At 39.0% G+C, this 26,958-nt stretch overlaps 1 protein-coding gene across 1 annotated transcript in view; it reads right to left on the bottom strand.

Annotated features, from left to right (window-relative positions):
* The window catches only part of PCSK5 (proprotein convertase subtilisin/kexin type 5), a 461,635-nt gene that overhangs the window by 36,609 nt on the left and 398,068 nt on the right, over positions 1 to 26,958 (bottom strand). Inside the window, exons 25-29 of the mRNA XM_019517436.1 lie at positions 17,403 to 17,445; positions 16,464 to 16,606; positions 14,248 to 14,448; positions 2,453 to 2,536; positions 883 to 1,078 (exon numbers count right to left, since the gene is read on the bottom strand). Coding sequence (XP_019372981.1) covers positions 883 to 1,078; positions 2,453 to 2,536; positions 14,248 to 14,448; positions 16,464 to 16,606; positions 17,403 to 17,445 — 667 coding nt within the window. The remainder of the gene's footprint in view (positions 1 to 882; positions 1,079 to 2,452; positions 2,537 to 14,247; positions 14,449 to 16,463; positions 16,607 to 17,402; positions 17,446 to 26,958) is intronic.

A 26,958-nucleotide genomic window follows, 5' to 3' on the forward strand; every position in this document is an offset into this window, starting at 1 on the left:
TGGAAACACACACAGGTTACTGTACCACTGCTAAAGCATTATTTTGAGATAGGTATCAGAAATACAGGGTAAAATCTACTAAGGCAAGAAAACCCTCCATACTAGCCTTGGATCTGAAGTGAAGTATCTGTTTAGTGTAGTTTCTTCATATTTATTCTGGTCTATAAAATCAGAATCCATTCTACTGGCCCTCTCTTGTCTAGTGAGCAAGGGACACAGTGAGCAGTTGTGAAAATAATGGCAGGAAAATCAATTAAGAATGTAAAGAATCCTTCAAGAATTGTAAGAAAAAATAATACAAAGAATTCACGTATATCACAGTGTAGGAGAGAGCTGAACACATTTTATTAGAAGGAAGAAATCAAGTGGCAGCCATTAAAGGTTTGATCGAAATGGTAGATGGTGATAAGCAGGATGGAGAGTGCAGGGGAACCTGATCTATTTTAGGGGAAGATCCATGGGATCCTTCATTTCTGAACAGGAGAAAAGCCAAATGGAATGCATTATTAATATTCTCATTTGCATGCTCAGGATGGTTAAGCCCATTAATCCCTCAGTCGCTCCATTGCATGCCCACTGCTCATATTACATTCTGGTGTCAGTGTGATTTTTGCCATTGACTCTGGGACTTCACGCACAGCTCTTATTTTTCTTGCACTCACGTGCAACTTCTATTATGAGCAATGGAAATTATGTTATCCAGCTGAAACATAAATCAAATATAAGCATACTGTAATTTTGGATGGTCAAGCTACTACATTCATCTTTCCTTAGAGAGGCTTAATAAATGGTTTTAACCATGGAAATGAGCTAGAAATTCATAACAACACCTGAAGGTTGATGTAGACAAAGAAGCTAAAGAATGAATAAAGTATTACTTACTCTGGGCATTCCTGAAGGCATCTGCCTTCATGCAGGTAGAACAGCTGATCTGGGACAGAGTGGCACTTTAGGCAGTACCTAGGTTCAGAGCAGTTTTCACAGTTGTCTGTGCAATTCTCACATTTCCCATTTCTCGGGTTGGCAAAAGTTCCTTGAGGGCATTGCTTGACACATGTTTCAAAGGAAAGAAATGTCCCTATACAGCAGACCCAACCAAGGAAAACGAATAGGTGAGAAGTCTAAACAAAACATTGCTGGAGCTTTTCTTATGCTGGCAACACATACTGATGGGCTTCTTTTTCTTAAACTGGATACCTTAGCTTAGTAGACTGTGTAAGTCCAAAATTCAGCTTTATTTTTTTTAACTGCAACATTCTTTTAAGCTCTTCCCCGAAGAAGTCCGTTCAGCCCTCACTCATAGTCACTTATCTGACTTTCAGAATAGATAGGCCATAGAATTTCACCCAGCAATTCCTTCAGCAAGCCAATAACTTCTAGGTGAGTGAACAAGGCATTGACAAGATGCCTTAAGAAACGGGTAAATATCAATTGCTTATAATGACGTGTGCTTTATTCCTAGCCTGAATATATGTAGTTTCAGTATCAGTCTGCAGATAGCACATCTGATTTCCCAGATTTACCTGAATCTAAGACAACCCTGAATTTTAGATGACCCCAGTAATTAGATTCTATACATAGGAAATTTATAAATGTGTTATAATTTTCCATGTATAGACTCTAAATATTGGAGGGTTCTCTTCAAGTCATCCCTCCCTCTGCTGTAGAGGCTCAGGAGGTTGTGGGGTTGATAAAGGGAGGTCAAGCAGGTTGTGCTTGTGGCTACTACCTGCCACCTTGGCTCACTGCCTGCCTCCCACCCCACAGCCTTGCATCCCCCTTTCCCCTCTGCCTCTGTTGCTCCTCCTGCCCCTCCCCCTCCAGCCTCTGCTCCCACCTCCCTTCCAACTTCTGCACCCCACTTCCTCCCCTGCCTCACCCTTGCTCAATCCATGTTGTAGCCTGGGTCACTGAGTATAGCTCCAGCCCAGCCCCCATAGCAGCTATAAGGGCTGTGCACTGCTGCTATGGGGCTGGGCTGGAACTCAATGTCCCAGGATACAGTGTGGATGGAGCCTGTGGGTGTAGAACAGGGGTAAAGTGGGGAGGGAGAGGGGCAGGCAGAGGCTGCATGGTGGGGAGAGGGGAAAAAGAGGCTGCAGGGGGGAGATGGCAGGATGTAGAGGTGGCTGGAAGGGACAGGCAGCAGCTATGGCTGTGGACCCAACCCCAGGTAGGGGCTTTTGCCCAAGCCAAAGCAGTAACCTTGTCCTTCTCTGCCCCCCGCCCTCATACTCAATTTTAAGACAAGGGGCTTTTCTGTCCCATGTTAAAAGGGGGTGGGGAACCTCATCTTAGAATTGAGTAAATATATTAATATGCTACATGAGTGAAGAAACTTCTACCATTCATTACCCTATATATCCTTTGTCAATATATAGTATATGAAACATATACAGAAGTGTAGCTTACTATATTACAAACTCACCCAAAGAAGCTAGATGCCACTTACCTTTAGGACAGGAAGTGCACACATTGGCAGCTGTACTGCAGGTCTTACATGAAGAATCACAGGGCTGGTTCTGTTCCGGTGTGCCTGTATAGGGAAGAAAAACTACTGCTTATTTTGTAGTCTTACTGGAGAACAATGCCTTTAGGAAGGCAAACAGGCAATCTTTGAATTTTTCTATTTTTTCTGTTTAGGTTTACTCAGGGATAGTTAAAAAAACCCCATAATTATTGGCACAGCTACTTCTAGAATCCTCAGAATGAAACAAGGAGAAAAACGGCGATTCAGTTCAACTACACAAGTCAAAAGTTGAATAAAAAGGTAGTGTAATAAAATAAAACACACAAGTTATCATCAGATAACTTGGACTGTTTGGTGCTGAAGACATTTTAGTTTATTGTTGGTCATTTTAGGTAAGTTATGCAGAATAGAAGATTACTGTATATAGATTATGGATATGTGGATACATTCTCACTAGAAGGCAAGTAAGGTTAGTGGATTGCTGCTGAATACAGAATTTTTACTATGGTTTTGTTATGTTGTATTAATAGGAACGAATTATAAATATGAAAGGGAGAAAGTGACTGCCTAGAATGAGAGTCCTTAAAATAAATTTATTTTGATACCCATCACCATCTATGCCCCTTCCGCAGCAGGAAGACTCCTTTGTGTGCTCCCTACTGAATCCTTAAATTTGAAAAAGTAGGCTTCTAACTCCTAGTGGGAAACCTGAGACCCTGAGTTAGTATTTGCAGAGACTTTGCTCAGCAGTAGACTAGATTTCAAGGGGCCTGAGGAACACACCTAATTTGTCAAAGGGTCGCCTGTTAACACATGAGATACCAGCAAGTTGTTCCTTATTCTAATGCTGACAAAAGGCTGCTCAAATTAGAAGAAGCATGGCATGCAGGACTCCCATCAAGGCAATTCTTCTTATTAAAGATGAGGGTAGACACTGTCAACTTTGACCTCTAGACCTCTTGTATTTTAACTGCTTCTATTTTGTATCAGTAGATCTGTATGTCTCTCTTTACCTGTGTTTAACATACAGTAAGTGCTGTAAAGACCACAGCATTCAGCCATTGCTGTCTTTGGCCTACCAAGGCCCTTGATTCCATTTCACGGCCTCAAAAAAGAATCAATGAGCAAATGAGAACATGAATATACAGCAAATAAGAGTGAATATGAGTAACACAGAATGAACATGGACATGTGGACTACTAAATACATGGCCTCTTTTATTCGTTTCATGAATTCTTTATTATCCTCTTGTGAGACAAAAAATTAAGGTGAGATAGGCTGATTTTCTTATATCCTTTATAACTGGAAAACACTCAGTTAAACCACATCTAACTCCTCTTCCTCCCAGGCTGACTCAGAAGGTCAGAGATCCTCCAGAGCCTCTGTGGTCCATAGTGCTGACATGGTTAAAGTAATCCAATGTTTGTAGCTGATAGGAAAGGAGTAACCTTTGACTCTCCAGTCTAAATGGCCAAGTTTCTATTTACACGTAGGTCAACTGAGGACAACCTTAGTATAAGTATAGAGCAGGATTCAAACTCACAACTCTAGAGCTATAGCAAAATATCCTAGCTGCTCTGCCAGGTATGATACCCCTAGCCTTTTTATCTTATCTTTAACCATAAGTCTCTTCATACCTTACACTGGCTTCACTTGCCTTCTCCGGACCCATTCTTTCTTAGAAACAGCAAAAACATGTGTCTAAAGTAGACTGTATTACAGTTCACATGGTGCCTAAAACTGAGTTTGATACAGTTTACCATTATTAAACATTGTCTCATTTTCTATCACTTTGCTAAGGCATCAGAGAGTCTATACAGACCTTTTTCTTTAGCCTTGATGAGGCAAGTGTTAACTATCTCTCCCTGGGTAACAGGAAAGCCACAGCTGCATGCCTTAAATGTATGGATTGTCAGAGAGGGCAGTGGGGCTGGGGCAGCTGTGATAAATTAAGTAATTCTCCCAACACATTTATAAGAGAGATGGGCTCTACTGACTAAAGCTTTCTGTTCCTTAAGGAGGGGAAGGAGTATTCCTTTCTTGATTTAGCCTTTAGCTTGCCTTAACTAGTCTGGTTTAGTTAGCCTCACTTAGACTCTGGAGTGTAGGAAGCCTTTATAACCTTGATAGTCACTGTTTTTGGAGACAGACTCTGAAAAGCTAGGTGCTTGACAGGAAGTAGGATTTCTAGATCCTGAGCTAGAGGTGCTATGGGGTAATTCATAATACTTATTTCAATTTGAGCTGGGTGCTGGACAGATATCATGAGAAGCACTATAAAACAACGCTTTCTTTTTTTTCTGGGGATCCTACAAGTTCAGAATCCATTACCCTCTAGGAAATACACAAACCATTATCAGTATTCATAGCCATGCACTTAACCAACTTGAATTCCATCTGTTCTTATGCTACTTAATTTATTTAAGGCTATTTGGAGTCTCTCTCAATGCTCTGGATGTTACTAATTAAACCAATATATAGATAACTTCATTAGGAAGTCTTCAGATGAATAAAAAAAGTACAGTAGAGGTCTAAAGAGATCCCCAAGCACCCTACTTCCTGGCAGCTGTTTTTTTTCACAAGATGCTACTGTTTTGTTTCGTAGCTATTTATTTCCTTAATACTGTCTTATTGTAAACTAGATCAAAGCCTTTTAAAAAATAGGGCTACCTTTAATTAGTAGGTAACAGTCCTTGAAAAGTGAGGCATCATTTTTTCTCTTCTGTAAGCTGGCAGTATTAACCTGTATTTTTTTTCAAGCTTGTTACTTTTCTGTCTTTTAAATGTTTTGTCTTTCATTTTCTTTGGTATTGAGGCAAGATTCTTATTCTGGGAATCCTTGGATTCCCCTTGATTCCTCTTTTAACAAGTAGCTGTACAAGCCCTCTTTGATCATCTTGAATTATTATTGCTTTTTTGTGTAGCCACATTATTAATTAGTATTTCTCACTTTTATGTACCTCTAAAACCTCAAAAGACCTGAATACCATCTGCTCTTGGTAGCTAACTTGAATTGCTTTTTTCAAGTTGCTCTATCAACTCCTTGGAACCCTTTATGTCAAGGCTATGCTCTGATTTCCTTTAGAAAATATCTGCACTTTTTTTTTTCTATTCAAGGGTGAATTCAGATTTTAATTCAGCTTCTCAACAGCCACGCACTTTTCAGTATTTCATATTATTTCCTTTGATATCCCCACCATAGGCAGGACAAATTCTTTTAAGTTGTATCACTGCATACTAATTATGAGTGAAGAAAAGAGACTAAATATAACAGAAGCATCCACTGCCAAGATAATGGGACCTTGACCTTGTTTGAGCCATTGGGATAGTGCAAATAGAAGTTGGAGAAGGCTGAAACAGAGCGGCTGTTAGCAGCTGCTGAAGAATGGTTTACAGCCTCTCATCTCTCTGAAAACATTTCCCTCTTTGCCGTTAAGAAACACTGATTTATTTTATTTTTTTTCTTTTACAAGATATTACAAGAAGATATTTTGGTACTGAAGACTGCAGTGTAAAGCTTGCATCTTTGGTTCCTTGGCAACATGTGTGATTATGGTTATTTTTGACCAACCACTTTTGTAGTATGTCTGAATTTCCACCAGAGGGAAATGTGCACAAGCAGTTGAGATTCATATGCCTCACAGCACTTCTATAAATGCAGCTTCTAACTTTCCAGTCCGACAAATATTTATACACCTCTCTTAAGAACACTTTTCCTAGTACTGATATGAAAAGCTTCCAATTAACTTGGGTCATTTAGATTTGGGTTTCCCCTGCCTCAAAACAACCATTGACTCTACCCAGCTTAAAAATTAGGGCCCAACTCTGCTCTTGATAGTCTGTTGTTTAACTGCTTCTCAAATGTAATTTTCTTTCTCCTTTAGAAAGTGGCCAATGTTCTACATATGCTCCAAATGCCCTCTAAAATTCTGCAAAGGTTTCATGACAGATGCCTGTGCACAGCACCTGCCATATTATGAACAGTGCTTTTATAAACAGAACAGCTTTGCAGAGTTGTCAAGAAAATTGGCCAGACCACTGACAAAATATATTTGCTTGGCTTTTGTTCTAATGACTGATGGTAATTTGAAAACAAATGGCTATTTTCTGCCATATAAAAACATTTCATCTGTTGCTGAAAAACATTACTCACTCTGGACATGTGGCAAGTCAAGCCTTGTAGGGCTGGCTGAAGTAGAATTAATTGGTATCTGAGTTGTCTGTATGAAGGAAAAGAGTTTTTGGGATTAGGGAGTGAAAAAAGAAATAGAGGAAAAGAGTTGCCCATTTTAGCTGTTAGTCTTGCATTCTAAGTTTGTTTCTCTGGAGCTTTTATCTGAGATAGCATTGAATAAGGCAAGTTCCTATCTGCTTCTAGCTATGACGTGTTGTTTTGTGAAGGCTATCCTCTTGTGCTCCAGAATCTAAGCCTTCATTTAAAAAAAATTTAAGTCTGTTGCCCTGATGGCTGTACAGAGAACCTTAAATATGCAAGCCAGATGTTCACCAGTGCAATGATGTTGGCCTGGTTCTGCAGACAGCCTTGAAATAATAGACAAGAGAGAAATGTGAGCTACTTCTTTTTATTCAGATAAATAGGATGCTGGCTTGATGCTTTTTGACGATTTAACTATTTACTGTTTCATTTCTGATTTTTAAAAAAATGGAAAGAGACATCATCAGACTTTCAGGGTTTATTAGATGATGGTTTTTCCTTAGATTTCTCATAAACTATATCACCTATGTAAATACCCACTAAGACTAAAATGTGGCTCAGTGTTGCATTTAATTCCTATTTCCTTCATCAGTAAAGGAAATTTAGCTGCTTTACTTCCTATTTCAAAAACTAAAGAGCTAACTTTTACTTTGCTGTTTTGTGAGCTAAGCTCTTGTGTGGTGTAGCACTCTGTCCATTCAGGTTGTTCTGAGGTTTCTGAAGTGAAAGACAATGAAAAAGCCGATTTTTTTTTTTTTTTTTTTTTTTTTTTTTTTTTCTCTCCAAAAATGGTTTGGGTTTGTAAAAGGGGAAAAAAAAAAAAAAAACCCATTTTTTTTTTTTTTTTTTTTTTTTTTTTTAGTGTTCTCCTTCTTTCTTATTTATACTCTCTCAAAATGAGTTAGCGTTGTACAACGTGACATAAGACAGTGTTAAAGAACCACAGAAATAATTAATTTCTTCTAACACTGAATAAGAAATTTTATTGGAATAGTGACAGCACTGAATAAAATTCTAGTCCCAATGAAGTCAAGTGTCTGTAAAGTTATTTTGTCTCTGGGTCACTGTAGTATTTCTAGTGACACAGATTAAAAGAAAAAGTTCATATTTGGAACCCTTCACATGCCTTATTACTTACTCTTAAGAATACAAGGTGAAAAAAGGGGCTGGATCTATGCAGTGAATGGGCATGTCTGAAGAGAGAAACATTAGTATACAGTCCTCAGCCTTCAAACAGCTGCTTAAATATACAGTTCTCTCTTTGATCTTCCTAGTAGGCAGCCATAAGAGAACTTGCATTAGAGGATGAACAGTCTCTTTGTGCTTCTTGTCCTGCTCATCTCTCTTCAGCTTGATGCTTATGCACATAACTTACTCTTCATCCATACAGGCTAGGGACAGACATTACACATAAACCAGCTTAAGTGATCAGAAACTGGTTTAAACCTGTAACAGAACAGATGTGCAGTGTACATAAACAAGTTTGAAAATGGCTGAAACCAGTTTTAGATAAACCTGGTTGAATGTAGTATCAGACTCAACTGATTTGGATCAAACCAGTTTATGCAATGTCTGTCCCAGAACCCTTGCTGGTTTAAAGTGAAAGCAGATGCCCCCAACATCCCAGCATGCTCTCTGTGCTGGACAGGGCTTTCTGTTCCACAGCAGAGCTGGTCCCTCACCTCTGCCCCCTATCCAGAGCTCCGGCAGAGACTTCCAGGCACAGCAGGGTCTGCCTGGCTTCCTCCTACCCAACCCCCTGCCCTTGCTGCTCAAGCAGGAAATCCCCCTCCCCTCCCTCCCTCCCTCTCATCTCCCGCAGCACAGATCCCAGCCCCACAACTTTAGGTATGTGGTATGCTAGCTAATGCTGAGAGATGTCTGTGTATGTGTGTCTCCCATTTCACTGGGACAGGCAGACAGACCAGTGACCACTTAAAACTTTTTGGAGGTAATCAACAGGTCAGCTAGTAAGCTGTATAAGAAGAGTTTGAACTAATGGAGAGAGGCAACTGTTTTGCTGATTGGGTGATAAACACTGTTATCAGCCCACTGCTGGCTTGCTTGCCTGTCAATTTGCTGCAGATAGTATAAAGAAGAAGGGAGGGAGATTGGAAAGATCTGTATCATCAACAGATGCATGCACTGCAGCCCCTCCATGCCCCCTTGCCTCAGAGTGCTAGCAGGGGGCTGGGGGCTGGAAACACTCCCACCCCTTGAGCAGTGAGTGGGGAAAAGCCTGGGATGGTGCAGGCTGACCTCCCTAATCAGAGGTCCTGCAGGGGCTGGCCATGCCCCGCTCTCAGCTCAGGACTGTGGAAGAGAGGGTAGGGCTGCTTTAACAGCCCCTGGTTTCTAGGTTGAGCCACTGGAGGCATGTACCTGAATTTCTGGAATGAAACAGGAATGTCTATCCACCTCTAAATTGGTTCAAGCTTTGTAGGTTAGACTAACCTGGAAAGATTGAATCAATTCAGGCTTTTAGAATGTCTGTCCCTAGCCACAGTGAAGGATCTAACCATTAAAATTCATGTTTATCAAAGCCATCTTGTTTTTTTTCATTTAGGGACCACATGCTCAGACAGTATTCAGGTAAATGAGAGGGATTAAAATGATTAAATTTTGATCTTCATATCAAATTAGCACCCACATTTATACTTGCGCCTCTGTTTTTTAATTAAAAATATACCAGCTTCTACTAAAGTATCTGTGTTTCTATGTCAATGTTTTTTGCAGTCCTAACCACAAAACATGGTACATTGTTGCAGTGAGGAGTCTAAAACAAACTGCACTAGTAGGGCTGTTGTAACCATGCACACATTCCAGTTTAGAAGGTGACCTGTTTAGTTTGTGCACTGCGTAGTAAAGATGTGATTTGAATATGATCCAGTTATTTCCAGTGGGGATGCTATTTAGTGTGTTAAGTTTTATTCTGCTTCTGCTACTGGCCTTGCAAAAATGATACTGCCATGAATAAAAATGCATAAACAAACCACATATCTCTAAAAGATGATTACAATTACAAAGACATAATAAAATGTAATGAAAACAATATCCATATGTAATAAAATACTAGAACCTATCCGATCTCTCTCAAAGACTTATGAGAATTATAAATTTAAAGGTACTGTAGGATTGGTGAGAGGTAAATCACAGCCCCCCAGTAACCATTAATTTCCAATCTAGTTATCTTGTAACAACCATAACTTTAGTTTACAAACAAATGCCTAGAATATAAAATCTCCATGCAACTCCAAGACGGTTGACAAAGATTATATGGGTTAGTAAATAACTTTTTCCTGCCTCTTACAACCTTAAAATCCACATATGAATGTTGTTTAAAAAGATTTCCTAATGTCTCTTATGCTGCTACATCTTCCTTTCTAAATGTCCATAATAATTTTTGATGTAGACCTGCCCCTATCGCATATTCTCCATCTCTCTCTTCTCTATCCATTTAATCTTTTTTCCTGGTCTTCTTCTCAGCTTTTCCATACACCCCAAAACAGGTAGCCTCTATGATGAATTATGCATTTGGCCCCTACTTCCTCTAAGTCTGCAGTGTCTGAATATTTTTTTCTTTCAACCAACCCTCTCTGAGCATGTTACATCTTTAATTGATGTAATTTACTGTAGCATTAAGGAAAAAGTGTGAAGGATGATGCAGTTGTCTCATGACTTCTCGTAAGAGTATCCAACTGCAGCCAATGGATGCTATTTCTATTATGTGTTGTAATATATGAGGTGTACTAGATATGTGCTTACTTTTGCATAGTTAATTACAGTGTTGTTTTGGGGCCTTTTCTGAGAGTAAATTGCAAGTAACTATTCCCTCTTGGATGTTTCGTAGAAACAGATCTAAGCCCACACCCATTGTTTCCTTTGCACCTCACAAAAGAATGCATTAGGCTATGCTGTGTAACTGTGCAACACACAAGCCTGGGGTGTGGTATTTATAGTGAACTGACAAAATGAAGACCTGATTGCAGCTTACAAAATGTCTAGTCCCCTTGAAAGGGTATGTGTAATCATTTGGTGAATCAAGCCTACACTAGTATGTCTCCTGGCTTCCAAAATCATTTCATCATCTGGTACACCAGATAAAATACAGATGTTTCAAGCTACAAACACAGAGCTCAACCTTTTTTTTTTCTTTTTCTTTTTTCCTTGGCTTGCCCTTTTAAATGTCTGGATGCCAGACATATCTGCTTCTTTATTTCAGGCCATGATATGACTTATTAATGATTCCCAGTTTGGAATGGAATATTTTGCCCACCAGAATACCCACAAAATTAGTATTATTTTAGAGTTATTCTCTGTAGAATGTCTGAATTGGTATGTGGGCTCATGAAAATTCATGACACTGGTCTTTCATTTATCGTTATGCAAGAAGTGGAATTTAGAAAAAATGTGTCCTCTGCACCCAGAAAGAGATTTTCATCTTCACCAAGATGCATCAGCCTCCCAAAAGAAATTCAGTCTCTGCATTGATTCATCTTGTAGCATGCTGCCTTTTAATTTATTATCCAGGAGGCAAAGTGGAACAAGTCTCGCTTCATAAGACTTACAGGGTTTGGTTGTGAACCATCATATCCAATCTGATTGATCAATTTAGTTATTAAACTGGTTGGTAGGATTTTAAATTGCACTGTCCATATCCATATACTCAAATGGGTTCCAGAGGGCTGAAGACAATGGCCTCATTATTTGTGAATAAAATGTAAAGTCTAGCAACACTCTGCCTCTCTCACTTCAGCATTTTCATAGAAGAAAGGCAAGATGCCTTTGTTAAAGCTGTCATAGTCATTACCGAACTAAACAATGTGGGTCAAATACTTTTGGCCAGATTACTGGCTGTGTCCTGGTCATCACAGAAGCCATATATTTCATTTCATTATATCAGAGAAGTGGGCACTCCCCACAAATCTTAGGATCTAACAGTGAGTTTGATTTTACGTCTTCTAGTAGGCAGCCACAGCAAAGGTCCACTGTCCTGCTCTTCTCTTTTTACCGTAACCTTATATATGCTGCTACACCCTTCATCAATATTTCTGTGTTAAAGCATTACTTCATATTTTGTGATCTTCTAGTCCTAAGACTGGGAAGGGGAGGGTGATCCTAGGTTTTGTTTGACCACTACTTTTCAACCTGTCTACCATGGATGATCATGTCAGGAAAAAACTATGACTGATACAGCTCTTTGTCTGGGGAGCTGTACCAGTCCTAATTCTTTCCTGCCATGAAAAACTGTCACTGAGAGCAAGAACAAGCTGACTTTCTTTCATCTTACCCATTCTTGCAATGATGAAAATGAAGGATCACAAACTCAATAGGAGTCAGTCATGTGAGGTTTTCACAAGAAAAGCAAATGACTTTTATGTGACAGACCTCTGACATGAAAACCATCATTCTATGGATAGATAGTATACTTGGAGGTCTGCAGTTTGCAGATATCTGCCCCCTAAATGCATTGAAAACCAAAATGGAGCAAAAGACTAGTAGTTTCATCACAGCACTTGAACAACTTATCACCAAGTCAAAAGCAAAAGTAAAGAAAGTGTCCTGAGACAACCCTATCACTTCAGAAGAAGTAGCCTTGGGAATTGTTGTGTTTTACTTTCTTGGGTAGCATCATTCATAAATCTTGATTGCATCTACTGTGTATCAACTCAAGTGGGTAAGGCAAATACTGCTGTTTTGGAAGCTCACACCAACATGGAAGTTTCATAGTATTAGCCTCAGTGCTAAATGATGAATCTTTGGGTTGGAGCACAGGTGTCAAATATAATTCAGCCCATAAAACCATGCCACCAGGTCCACTGGTAGTCCATCAGGGTACCAGAAGATAAGGGGCATAACCTGCAACAGAATTTGGGGTCCCTGGACCCTGATGAATATGGCCATTAGTGGCAGCCCCATGGACTAGTGCCACCACCAGAATGCAGGCCCATGACACCCCTGGATGATCGCTTCTGCCTCCAGACACATGCTGCTACACATTCCTGGACCCATGCTGCCACCTCAACATGATTCCATGCTGCTGCCTGTCCTGGACCCACTGTAGTTGCTGCTGCCTCAGGAGGAGTCCCTGATCCAGATACCCCTGGCTTAGTACCAAGATCCAGATACCCCTGGCTTAGTACGAAGTGTATGCAAAAGAACAGCTTCAGTGCAAATGCCCAATCCAGATACACTGAGTACTTTGGTGAGACAATATAAGGAATGTTTACGTATTGAAGCAGACCCCATTACTAAGGGCTGCACAATAGTACAAATGAGAAAGTGGACTTATCTTACCCATATCTTGAGAACACAGCTATCTAAATAAGCCTTATTTTGATGGTCCCAGTTCCAAAGAGGTTGATCCAGAAGGACATTTACATCACAATAATGACTAAATCAGTCATTCTACAGATAAATGCCTTGAACAGGTTAAAGGAAATGGCTAAGGATAGTACTGGTTGGCAAGTGCCTTGTGCACTTGCAAATGTAAGGAACGGTTTGGATTGCCTGGAAGGAGGGAAACTTGATTTCTTATTCTTTCTTTGACTCAGTCTTTTACCTGTGACACAATTGTCTTATGGATACAGTGGGGAATAATACCTCTATTTTGTGAAATAACACAATTTATATCAAACCTACTTTCCAGGTGTCATTACTTGTTGTGTATTTTTTTTTTGTTAATTTATTTGCTTATTAGGTCCAAATTAATATGTTTGACTCCAAAGTAAATTTTGAGTTGGACTGTTTGTGACTCTCCAGTTTATTTTTAATATGTTCAGTAATACAAATAATGATTAATACTGCTTGGTTTGTTTTATTCTCTGATTGTGTGGATCAGGCTCATGCATTTTGTATTACTAACATGGAGCAGAATACAAATTATTAATATTCACAGTGATGTCTTCATTAATTGTCTACTGACCAAAATAAATTTGCTGAAGAAACTAGTAAATAACTTGTTTACTTTGGAAAAAAGGGAGAGTATTGTGATCTGTTTTCATGTAGTTGTTAAACAGGAAAAAATGACAAAATAATAAAATAAGTGATGTGCTACAAATAATTATTTGCTTCAATAATACTAAAAATATTTAGATATATCACCTTCCTTACCTTCTAGAAATATTTTACTATTGTTAATTAATCTCTTAAGGTTACAGAGTAAGGACAAAGGGAGGGCTAAACCTCAAGTTCCAGCTCCAAATCCTGTGTTCAGTCCATTATATCATGATGCCTGATTTTTTTCCCCCCTACTACACTACTTACAAGCTGTTATGCTGTTTACAACATAATCTCCAATTCTCTTCAGGTGACATTCATCCTGGTGCAGAAGGCCAATACAAGGTTGAAAAAACCAGGACCTATACAACTTAAGCTGTATAAAAACTCTATTGTTTCTGTGTGGTGCCTTTAACCCTGGGATCAAATGCTCTTAGTCAGTCCTATTCAAGCTATAGGACTTTAGAAACAGAAGAATGGGGCTCCTTTTCAAACTTCTTCATTAATCTTAGTGGTACACAGTGATGAAGTGACAGAGATCAGAGGATATATATCAACGTACCATTCCAGGATTTTCTCAGCAGTGGTTCGTTATCTGGATTCACACACCTCCCATGGTATATCTGGAAATTCTTTTTGCAGCTGGTGCAGTCATCATAGTTGAACCATTCACATGTGGCACAGGTCTTGTGACATGCTTCACATGCTCCAGTAACATAATCACCGTAGAAACCAGCTTTGCATTCATTCACACATATCCCATCTTTAAAAAAGATATAGAGCCATTAAGCCATGATCTTGCTGAAACAGAGCAAGTACCCCAAACTGGAGATTTAGAAATGCTATTCCACCCTTGTCCATCCTGGGTATACAGAGGAAGAGCAACAGAGGGTGTGTCTACAAGAGACACTTACTACGCAGTAGCCTGATAACGTCGTGTAGTAGCATGCTGGTCAAAAACCAAAGAATGCAAAAAACCAAAAATGCAAAGTGCGCAGTGTTATTAGGCTACTGTACAGTAACCACCACAAAAAAATGTGCACTGGAGATACTGTGCAGTAACTGTAGTTACTGTGCATTTAGGTAGAATTTCATTAAGGAAGTGCTAAACTAAATGCACAGTAACTACTACACATTAATAAACGTGTAGATGCACTCACTGAGAATAATCCACATTTAAGGATTAATTCTGAGGTTTAATTCCTAGTTTGCCTTATGTAGGCTTCAACCTTTTTGGAAATTAAGAATATTTTGAAAGACTGCATATGATTTTCAGCCATATGATTCCCATAAAATCAATTGGAAATTAATAAATCAAAGTCAAGTGGGAATCTTAGAGTTGAGAAACATCACAAATCTGACATGAAACCTTGTGCAGTTTGACTGGGATGGAGGAAGGTGCATGCCTCTAAGCTCTCTTAGAAAAGAGGCAATTTTAGAAAAGCAGGCAGAATAGTAGAAGGGGTGTGAAATATTTATTGTAAACCTCCTTAAGCCCTCCTTAGAGAGCAATACAAAAGCTAAACTCAGTGCAGTCTTAGACAATTTTACACAACTTTCAACCCAACACTTTTGAGTTCAAATACAGATGACTTCATCCAAATCTTTAAATTTCTGTAGTCTTGCACAAACTTTAAATTTGGATCTGAATTTCACAGTTGAGCCCTTTAGCAAAAATGAATCCAACAAAAATCTAAGATCCAAAAATTCCATGTTCAACTCTAGATCAAGGTTTTGAGACTCTAATAAACCTCTAGTTTTCAGCAAATGTGAAGCCAGTATTGAGTAAACCTGAAGCAAGGCACTTGGATACTAGTGAGATAATATCAAAGTACCAAAATAACAGTTAGCAGCATAAAACCCTGTGATAAATTTAGACAAGCAAGCAAGACAAATCCTTTGCTAAGTCAATCAGTTATGGCTGTGGATGGTGACGACTGAAAAATAGTTTGTGACTTTCTTCCCAATAATACAACTGCACAGGAAGGAACTGGCCCTAGGTCTAAATGGACATTTAAAAAAGTGGCAATTCATGCAGCAGAGATGAGAAAAGTTGCTGGTTTTTCCCAGCTAAAAATAGGAGGAGAAGGAGCTTATAATGTACTTGGGCCAAGGCTAGGATAAAAGTTACCTAAAGTTAACACCACAGTGCATGAAGCAGTTTATACCTCATAGCTTTTAGTACTGGAGCATGAAGGAAATCTTACGCTAGTATTTCATAATTGAGGGGCTCAGACATTGGCAGTGTTGTCTGACAGCCTTGACTGACTGACAGTTTTGTTATGAAACTATAAGGAATTCTTGGTTGTGTGTGAATTTGATGTGAACTTCAGTAGTTTTAACTGAATTTTTGCTCCGGTGCTGGGGCTTGTTGTTCTACTTAGATTTGAAAGTCAAAGTGAAATTAGAAGGTGCATAATGCATTTTAAAGTGAAAAAAGGTTTGCATGGTTTTCTGTGAACTGAAACCACCTCATTTCGTACAGCACTATAAAATAGAAATATTTTCCTATATGCACTCAGAGTGAGTAGGGATGCTAACGCTCATTTAAAAAAAAAAAGCAGGATTTCATAGTTGAACATTTGGAGGTCTCTGAACCAAAACATGCCTTGAATTTACACAAAGGGCCTAATTCTACAAAGGTGCTGAGTTCCCTCAGTTTCCATGTCCTTCAATGGAAGGTGCTAGGGCATCCCAGAAGATGGGATTCATATTTTGTCCTCCAAGGCAAGCCTCCAGATCCTATTGTATGTGTACAATACATGTTACTGTGCTTACCTGAAAGATAAAAGTCTTTGTTGCACCAGAAGCACTGATGCTCATCACAGCTGCCACAGTTGTTTGCACATTCCATGCACTCTTGAGCTTTTTCATCAGGGTAGGTATTCCCCGGGCAGTTTCTATAGCAGTACTGCTTATACCTGTTGGGAGAACATGCCCTGCCAGTTTTATATAAATCTTTTTTCAGGACCTGGAGTTCATATTCTGTGTGTGTATGGGGGGGAGGAGCGGCGCAGGGATGGCAGCCGTGTATGCACAAGAATGTGGGGAAGGTCTATTCTCTTTGTAATGAACATGCATAATTCCTTAGGAAATGTATTACTCAAGCACAAAATGACTACTTAGTTTACCCTAAAGCCACAACAAGTCGGATTTATTAATATTAAGGTTCTCCTATAGTCTTGTTTGTTTTTTAAACAATTAAAGCATGCAACTGTGTTCCCAATTAGTGTGTTCATTTACTGCAGTTGTTGCGTAACAGCTGGTCGTTTGGGGAAATGTGCAGATAGATTACTGCCTCTAGTCGATCTGTGTAATGTGTATTTCTATACTGGAAGTTGTCCAGCTTTGTTTTTTACTTGTGGTATGGTGCCAGGTCTCTGTATGCAGGCTTATATGTTTACATTCCTGCTGGTATGGGTCTGTTTGGCGCTAACTGTCCTCAGCTCTTCTTATAGCTGGTGAGAGCTGAAGATACTAAGTACCATGTCCTTAAATCAGCCATTCTTTATGTTAATCTTTAACATGGGCTATAAAGTTTTGTGATGCTACCCTTACACTCCCATATTTTTCCCCTTCTTAAAGCTTCTAGAAATACGTTTTTGTTCAACAAGTAGCCATGAAGCCAATGGATATGGCATAACTTCCAGTAATCTCTCAAATGGAGCATGGGTTTTGCTTCTGAAACTGTAGATGCTAACAGAGAGCTGTACTTACATGTAATAGTTGTGAATGCACGATGTACAGTTTTTTGGGTCATCTGAAATGAAAAAACAAACAACACCCCCAAAGTTACCTGAGTTGTTCAAAACAAAATGGTGGCACAATTTTGAAAATGTAATCATTTTTATGAGGTTGGAATTACTAGAGGTAGGCCTGAAGTGATATATTTGCTCTGAATTGCCATATATTTTGAAGACCTTTCATTTCAAAAACAGTTTCTTGCTTAAATCTTCGAGTGACTAGTCATTTTGAGTGTCCATGAGGCAACAAATAAAGGCTAGATTCTTAAAAGGTATGATGTGTGCATTTGCTGGAACACACGTCTACATTGGAGCTGGGCAAAATTAGGGGGAAAACCCTTTTTTTAATGAAAAAATATACATATTATTGGTTGACTTTCGTTTTTCTGAATTAATTCCCTCCCTCCTCCCTAGATTCATTGGGAATTTTCTTGCCTGAAGGGAAGTCCAACAGTGGGAATGGCATAGGTGGCGGAAGGCTGGGGCTAATGGGGCTAAGCTCCCCCAAACTGGGCCAGCAACAGCAACTCCAGCACCACTGCCACCACAGTGCCGCACCCAGCACCCCTGCCACATGCTCCTCTGCTGTTACGTGCACAATACCAGTGAGCTCCGACTCCAGAAAATCCTTGCAGCAGGGAGGGGCAGGGTCATCATTGCCCCCCCCTCCCCAAATATATATTTTCTAGTGCTGCTTATGGGGAGGTGGTAGGTGGCTTCTACTTCCTTTTTTGTCTCCTTAACTACCCAAAGAGAACAGATAGGACTGGAGATTTTTGCCCCTTCTTTTATTATTTTACCACCAAAGTATCTAGAATGTCATCAGTATTACAATAAAACTACTTCTGAATCCCTAGAAACTGCCTTTTGAATCCCTAGGTTAAGGTAGACATGAGTGCAGAGACCAGCCCATGGTCAATGTTTGTACATATTTGGCCATTAAATACCCGTAATTAATTTCCTGATACTTAACAGTTCTCTTAGGATGTTTTCAATTACCCTATTTTTACTGGCTCCACAGTATTTCCAGGTACATGTATTGCATCTTATAAATACACAGCTAATAGCTAAGCATGCAGCAACATGTTTTTATACAGACATTTGCCAATTTGTTCATGAAAATGTGAGGTTTTTCCTACAAAGGTTGCCTATTTGTTGCAAATATGCTCTGTAATATATACATCATAAATAGAACCAGCAACCACTTAACTTCAGTGTTTTTTTGGATTAGGTTTTCTTAATGTTGATGGAGAAAATATTATTAAAATATGTAAGTACTTTCTCTGGAAATACATATTTTATCATCAATGAAAGCTATTTGGTTTGCCCAGGGCTCCTTTTGCATGGTTTCTGAGAGCAGTAATGAGTTCTATAAGGAAATTTCATCCAAAAGGCATTTTCCAAGTTGATTGCTATCCCTGCCAGTATATATAACATTGCTGTTAGTTCATAAATTTTTGATTAATCAAGGCAGGTTTTTGCATATAAGGAAAGCATGTATGTAACACTCCTGTATTTCCTTTGTTTCCTTCGTCTTTGCTTCACTATACAGCAGCAAATCACAAGCTGTCTGAAAAATTCTTATAAAAAGCTGCAGAATTATCTAACAAACTGTAAGAAGAAAATTATAGGGAATGCTTGTCTTGAACTTGGGAGAATGATCTCTCTGAAAATACCAATAATTTAATTATTGATTTTTCTGTCATTTAGAGTAAATTCTGGGTTTATATTGTCAAAGCTAAATCAAACAAACTCAGCTCTCATCTGTAATTTTTTTTCCTGACAAAAGACGATTCAAGAATCTAACCCCATATTTAAATTTTCAGTTGTCATTAAATCATAATACTGGAGTACAGTTTTTATTTGGTGACTGTTAAATCATTTGTCAGAATTCGTCATGGCATTACTTCTTCTCTGAAAAATTAAGATGGCTATAAACTGAAAGCTCGCATTTTGTTTGCACAGCTAGAACTTCTGAGTTAAAATTGTTAGGATCAATTAACCTTGGATGAGGGAAAAATGAAATCCAAAGGGCATTGATTTCTGCTATGTCAGGCAGAAATAAAGTACAACTCTCTCTCAATTCTATAATACTGAATTAACTGTTCAATATGGTACCTGCCTTTATAACATTCTCATTTGAAACCATTTTTGGAAAAGGCCCTATTCTGCAAGATTTTATTGATATCCAATGCTTTACAGTAGTAGCCAATTTTAAAATCTGCCAAACTAATACAATCAGTGTTGGATAAAACAAGCACAAAAGTATTCTGGGCTGGATGTCAGTATGTTCTCCCAAGTGGGTAGCTATAAGAGATCTTAATCTCCAGAAGTTGAGCAAATCAGGAGAGGGGTCAAGATCCATGAGGCTCTTTTGTCATGTGACTGCTAATGATTGATCTGTATCTTATCCAGGTATTATAAGGTATTATTTCCCATTACTTTCGTCCTCATCCCTCATTTTTTTTAAAGCCAAATATAAAACTCCCATTGATTACCAAGATTTCATCCATTAAATTGTAAGGCCAAATTCTACAAGCAGATGTATGTGAACATTTCACATTGATTTTTGTGGTCTCATTACAAAGGTATTAGATAAAAAAGGATCACCTAGAGTTCATGGAAAAAAGTAGTTTGGTTTCTCTTGTCCTTTTGTAATGAACTGACATTTTCCCACGTACTCCTGAACCAGAAGGCTGAAGTGAAGAAAATGTGCAGCAGAAACATAATTCATACAGGAAGGTACATTCAATGATTAACTGTTGGTCCAAAGACAGAAACTCTTGTTTCACTTGGAGGTCTCTGGTTTGACCTTGATTACTGTCTTTCCTATTCCAGAAAGGAAGTATGGGTATTACTGTTCCAAGCATAACGTTGTTGTGCTGGAGGTATATTCATGTTTGAATATGTAAAAGAGAGCTGCAAGTGATTTGTAGTCTTAACTTAGAGGCTTAACATACATTCATATAATATTAAAAATGAATTCCAGAGTGTTTTGGAAATTCCTGTCATTGTTCTGCTATACTGCCTATTCCTGGTTTTTGGCCAGAATCTGATTCTGGAAACCATGCTTACTATACTGAATTTTCTCTATTGAATGAGCAGCGCTCACTCACTCAAACTCAAAGTCCCATCAAAACAGACCCAAATCCTGTGATGACTTACACATGTGCTTTTCTTAACGGCTATGGGTCATCTTTACTGAAGTGTTGAGTTGAAGGTATGTGTATATGTAAATGTTTGCAGGATCAGGTCCTTAGATTATAACCTTAATCTTAATTTTAATTTCCTGTTTTTTAACTATTTTTTAATTAAGACATTTTTTCTCTTGAAAATTTGACTTGGCCTTGAGCCCTGGCATGTGCTGAGTGTTCTTCACTTCTTTTCTGATCAGGAGTTGTGGGGATTCAGTGCTTGGATATATCTTACATTTATGCTCTTCTTCCAGTTTAATTAGATGTAATGGCTAGAAATTATTGTATATTATGCTGCAGTTTTCCTTCTAAGGACCAAGGGTTAGTAAATGCTTATTTGCAGCAGTTATTGTAAGATTTTATTTGCCTTCTACATTCCTTTGAACAATAACACAATAATATAAAAAGAAGGACTAGGAATTGTAATGTCACTGATGAGTGTAATTATATTTAACTACCTTAGAACATGTTTTCTTTTTACTTTATGGCCTTTCAATTAAAATACCTGAAATATACATTCCAATCATAATAGGACTTTTGACTAGTGATGAACCCTAACTAGTTCTCTAGATTGTGGAGAAATTTCAGATCTAGTTACAAACTTGGGCCTTGAGAGGCCAGTAAAGCATGTAGGAAACCATCTGCCTAAGACAGCTCTCCTCTTCGCACCAGAACCGAAGTGAAATATTTTCTCCAACTCCTTTCCTTTGGTGAAAAATACTGACGACAACAACAACAACAAGGATTTAGTTCAACATGAATTTCAAAATGAATGTCAAATGATTTTGCCCTGCTGCCCCCCCCCAATAAAAAAAACAAAAACAAAACAGAATATAATTCTAAATAAATCGAGGATTTTTCAAAACCATGTTTGTTTTCTAGATTTAAACTCAGAACTGAAGTGAAACTTTCCATTTTACTCAATAGCTGGGTTGGCTGGTTGATTAGTGGGTTTATACTTCTTTTATTTTCTTCAAAACAAGACTTTTTGGTTCATATTGACCCAAATCAGTCAGTGTAGCTAGTTAATTTTTTAGTTAGTTAACTTAGACTTTAGATTAAAAAAACAGTTATTGTCCAGCTCTATGCTCAGTTATGTTCTTCGTGTGTTATGGCAAGATTACTTGTCATCACTGTGGTAGTTTGGATGACAAAACAAACTACCCCAAAGATTTGTTCTGTTTGATATCATGATGCAGTGAGAAGTAGTAATGAATGGGTAAAATCAGTTAAAAAGGGCAAAGATTACAGAAATAAGATTGTGCCATTTTCCCATATTTTACATGCAATGGTCCAATAATTTGCAGAGGGTATTTTAGAAGGGGATTAAGGATGATTAAAATCACTGCTTTTAGGCAGCAGGGAAGATCTAAACTTTAGCAGGGATCTGAATGAGGAGAGGCTGAGGTGAGAGAGCAGCATCCATTGAGCTGATGGTGTTGATTTACCATAGTTGGAAAAATAATTTGATTTAGAGGCTGCTAACCCCTCACATCACAGACTGTAAAAACACTGCAGTGGGATCTGCAGTCTTCAGACAAGTGGTAATAAGGGGACAGATCTCACACATCAGTATTATTGCTCACTGTTTTAGGAAGAGGAATTAATGATTCCATCTTGTGCCTATTGACGTAAAAAATAAGAATACTTCAATAAAAATAAAAGCAGCCTAAAATTTAAAGGCTAAACACCCTGAGAATTCACGAAGTAGGAGCAGTAGTTGAGCAATGGACATTGAAATAAACTAGGGGAAAATCAAAGGCATTCAAAATGGTGGGTCAGGCTTTGTCTGGAGATTATGGGACTTAAATATAGAATAAAAAAGGGTAATAACTATCCTGAATGAAAGTACAAATTATAATACTCTTGGACATTTCAGAAATATAATACAATGATTCAAAGTAGTTTGGCAGATGCATTATTTTTAAAGTGCATTTTATATGTATTAAGGTTATAATTCTTAAGGCTATAATTCATCTTAGAAAGAAATTACAATCTACAGAAACATATATATGCTGATGGAGAGGGTGGCAAGATTTGGTCTTGATTACCTTTGCATAAAGTACTTGATACTTTTTTTTATGTTATAAAATACTCCATTAGTAATTCCACTGAAATAAATAGGTCTACTTGTTGAGTAAGGCAGTACTCAGCGTGGGCATCTACACATGTGCTTTATTGCGGAGTTAACTGATTAGCTCCACAGTAAAGTGTCACCATTTACACATGTGATGCTTTAGGCCTGAGTAAACTAATCAACTCTGCTGTAGGATATTACTGCCCAACACAAATACTATCCTATGGTGGAGCTTAGTGCACTGCAATGCACATGTAGATGGTGACCAGGGCTGCTTGGGCATGAGGTACTACATTATGGAGGCTGCCTGCTGTCTAGCCCTACACAGTAGCACCCTTGTGCCCTAGCCAGCCCCTCTGCAACCCATCATGAGCTGGGGTAGAGCAGCTCCAGGCTGGCAGGCTGACCCCCTGCCAGCCAGGGTTGCACCAGCCTGGCTCAATGTGCTATGGTCCTGGGTGCATGTGTAAGCGCTGTGCCCAGGAGCAATAAACTCTGGAGCAAACTGTGCAGGAGTTTATTCAGGTGCACTTATTTCATGTGTAGCTGCACCTAGTATATGTAAGCATACTGAATGACAGTAATATGGTCCAAATCTTGGACAAGAGAATTAGTGGAAAGTTTACCATTTCCTCTGCTATGAAAAATATGCATGAAGGACTCATATAGGAACGTTCCCTTCCACGTGCAGTTAATCCCAGAAATGTTGAACCCCTCTAGTCAGTAAGAGGTTCTACAGGTGCTCGTCCTTACATGAAGGCCAAAAACCAGTGCTTGTACCTATTTTACTATTTGAAAGAGTCATTGATATTATACGTGAGGGAAAGTTGAAGACAGGAACTTTCTAAAAACATGTTTCTTCAAGTACACCGCAGAATACACTAGCAACAGATCAGCAACAAATTCTTCTTTATTATTTCATTTCTAGTGAGAACTTAGACTTTAGATGGCTTTGCATGCCATGAGGAATGTTATCCTGCACCCGCACTAATAGGAAGCTCAAAGAACTAATGAGTTCCTAATGACAAGGCTTTGACTCTCAAATAATTAGAAGTCCAAATGCTGATTTCAGTTGTACTAATTCCAGTGAAGTTGACTGAGTCTTACCCATGCAATGAAAGCATAATTTGGCACACAAAATTTGTCAAAACCTGTGATCCCAGAAGCTAGGGCTGAACAATTTTTTGAATACTAAACAGGGATTTGGCTCTACAGGTCCAGGCTGGAGAAACTGGGGAGACTAAATGTCTGAATTTGCAGAAATGACTGGCCTCTTGGGAAAATCAATTTATTTTAATGGGTTTGCCCCGAGGATGAATGCTATTTCACTTCAAAAGAAAAGGTCAAAAAATAAAGCATTTGCTTTACTGACTCTTGTGAGGTGTCAGTAGAGTTTAAACCTCCAAGGGAGCTCTCATCTTAAAATAGAGTCGAAAGATAAAATTATTGAATCTAATGTTCTACCTAAACAGAAACATCACTGCTGGGAGGGAGGGGATGAAATCTATTCCAAGTTTACTGGGCATTATTTTTTTTTGCACAGATTGCATTTCCCACTCAAGAAGCCTGTGCAAACAAGTCTTATTATCTGCAAATCTAAGACCTATCCTGCAAGATTAACCTCTCAAGGAAGATTTACTTGGAGATAAAAGAGGGTCCTTATAATAATTTTTCTAGTATTTTTAAAGTCCAGTCTATTCATCATCAGGGGTGGCTTTAAGAAATGAAGTTTTCCTTTGTGTTTTCTCTGGTTACTATGGGAACTAGATTGCTTTCCTAATAATTTATCAAGAACACAACAGCTAGAATCCCAATCTGTACCTGTATGCTTAAGTCTGTTCACAGTACTACCCTTTAGTCATCTCTTTAAATCTTTCCAAAAGCATTTTCATTTACTCCTACTGTATTGTCTCCCATTCTCATAATGCAGAGATCTGCAAGTATACAGCCCACAGGCTGCATTTGACCTGCAGAGCCACTGGATCCAGTCCGTTGAGTCTGGGGGTTTTGCTAGTGTTCCAGATGTGGGGGACTTTCCCCATGCCATGTCTGTACCAGTACCAGGGCTGCAAATGGGGGTTGATGGGAGAGAAGTGCCAGTGATGTAGGAGCAGCTGCCTGGTCCTGGTGCAGCTTCCATGACCTGACCCTGGCACTGGCATGGGTGCAGACAAAGCCTCCTACCTCCTAATGCACCATAGAAGTCCTCTAGCCCACATCGGACCAGAGCCTGGTTGTTCTGGCCCATGACTTGGAAAGGTTTCTAGATGCCATCATAGATTTAATAGTGTTTTGCAAGCTATTGAACCTTTTTTTGTATGTGTGTGCCTGTGTGTGTTCCTTCTATTGTATCCAAGATTGATTTGGTCCTAGATGATCTTTGATAGACTTATACTGATGTACCTGAGAAGTGTAACTGGCCCTAAGTGGGTCTTACTTCCAGGAGTTCTACGTCTCAAGAGAATTTCATTATCTAATCTTTTAATGAACCTCTCAATGAGTAAAAGAGAATTGCTCCCCTCAGCACTCTTGTTTTTTTCTATCAGTCCAACCTGATATTAAAGGGGAATGGGTACTTGTAATTTCTGTCCTTCCATACACTTCAAAGTTGGCTAGCACCTCTGGAAATTGGACCCTGACTGTCTAAAATTCAAGCACTCCAAGTCAGATGTCACTTTGGGAAATATACTTCGGAGGCTTCTTCTGTTCCATTGCAGTCAACTGTATATATGTGTATCTGTGACTATTTTATGTGTGTTTATTTTATTTGAAAATTAATTACTTCAGTTTTAGACTTCTTAGACACCATTATCACCCAAATATAACAACAACAATGACAGCAATGGCAATAACAACATGGCCTGAGAAAGGGCACTTGATGCTTGAATATTTGCCCAACAGCTCTCCCAACCTTACAGCTGAGCCAGTAAAAGGTATCACAAAAAGCCTAATTTTCCATCTAAATAAGAATATTTAAAATAATGAGTAAAATGCAACTTCGCACATGCACGTTACAGGGTTTAATACTGTCTGTCTGTCTTTTTTTTCTTTCAGGTATCTAGAGTATCTCAGGCTCCACCTGTGTGCTTTACAGAGATGAACATGCACATAATCGTACAAGACAGGCAAATACCCATATCTAAAAAATAGGAACTACAAGAGCATGTACCCAAACTACAATTTCCCTACAAATCTGTTTTATAATCCCCTATCACTGTGCCTCTGCATTGTCACATTGTCGCCTTGGATCTAAATTCTGAGGGAAACAAATGGGTTTTGATGTGCTTCTTTAGAACAATGGAAATTATGACAAGCACCATCAATCCTTGTTTTTCAGCATCTTGGCTCACAGATGGAATCACAGAAATTTCTCTCTGGCACCCTCCTGTGAATCACTTGCTATGAGAACTCCAGTATGCAGCTTTTTGGACCGTTGTCATCCTATCTTAAACCTCCAGTCAGATTAAAACTAATCAAAAGCAGGAGCATCTACACAGGCAATTACAGCACCTAATACACTGCAGATCTTATTGCTCTGGAGTTAGTTGCTCCATGCACGTGCTACAATGTTGCGGCTGGGAGCAATTTAACTGGGAAGCAATAAGCTCTCCAGTTTATTCACGAGCACCACATGGAGCTGAGGTGGAGGCTGGTCCCCCTGGCTCAACATGCTGTGAAAGGGCTGGCTGGGGCACAAGGGAACTTCACTGTGGGGCTAGCTGGCAGGCAGCCCCCTCCCTGAAGCACCCTCATGCCCCAGCCAGCTGGGCAGCATTTACATGTGTGCTACTGAGGACTTCTTTTAAACGCAAGTTTTGTAAATACAAGTAGTATCCTGCTGCAGAGTAAATTAGTTTTCTCAGGCCTAATAGGGCTGCATGTGTAGATGCCAAGACATTTACTGCACAGCCAGTTAGTCAACTGTGCAGTAAACGTCTCTTGTAGACATGCCCAGGAGGTATTTTTTCCCTCTCCAAGGGCAACATGTACTACCCCCAATGCGCTCTGACCCTGCTACTACCACCAGGGAACAAACAACTGAAAATGAGAATAAATCTTTTTTTTTTTCTTCTGGCAATAGAAAGCTAAACCACTGGGTAATATCTGACACTGATGGCAATAGTCTATAGGTCTCTGTACTCATTTGCTTTAATTTCTATATCTAATCTTAAACTGATTCTTATATTGGTGCTAATCCTGACAATAGCTGAGTGCAATCCTCAAAGTTAGCTTGAGTTGTACCCCAGAACGCTACCTAC

This window comes from Gavialis gangeticus, unplaced genomic scaffold (assembly GCF_001723915.1).
Source record: "Gavialis gangeticus isolate Ggan-Ray unplaced genomic scaffold, GavGan_comp1, whole genome shotgun sequence".
Classification (NCBI taxonomy): domain Eukaryota; kingdom Metazoa; phylum Chordata; order Crocodylia; family Gavialidae; genus Gavialis; species Gavialis gangeticus.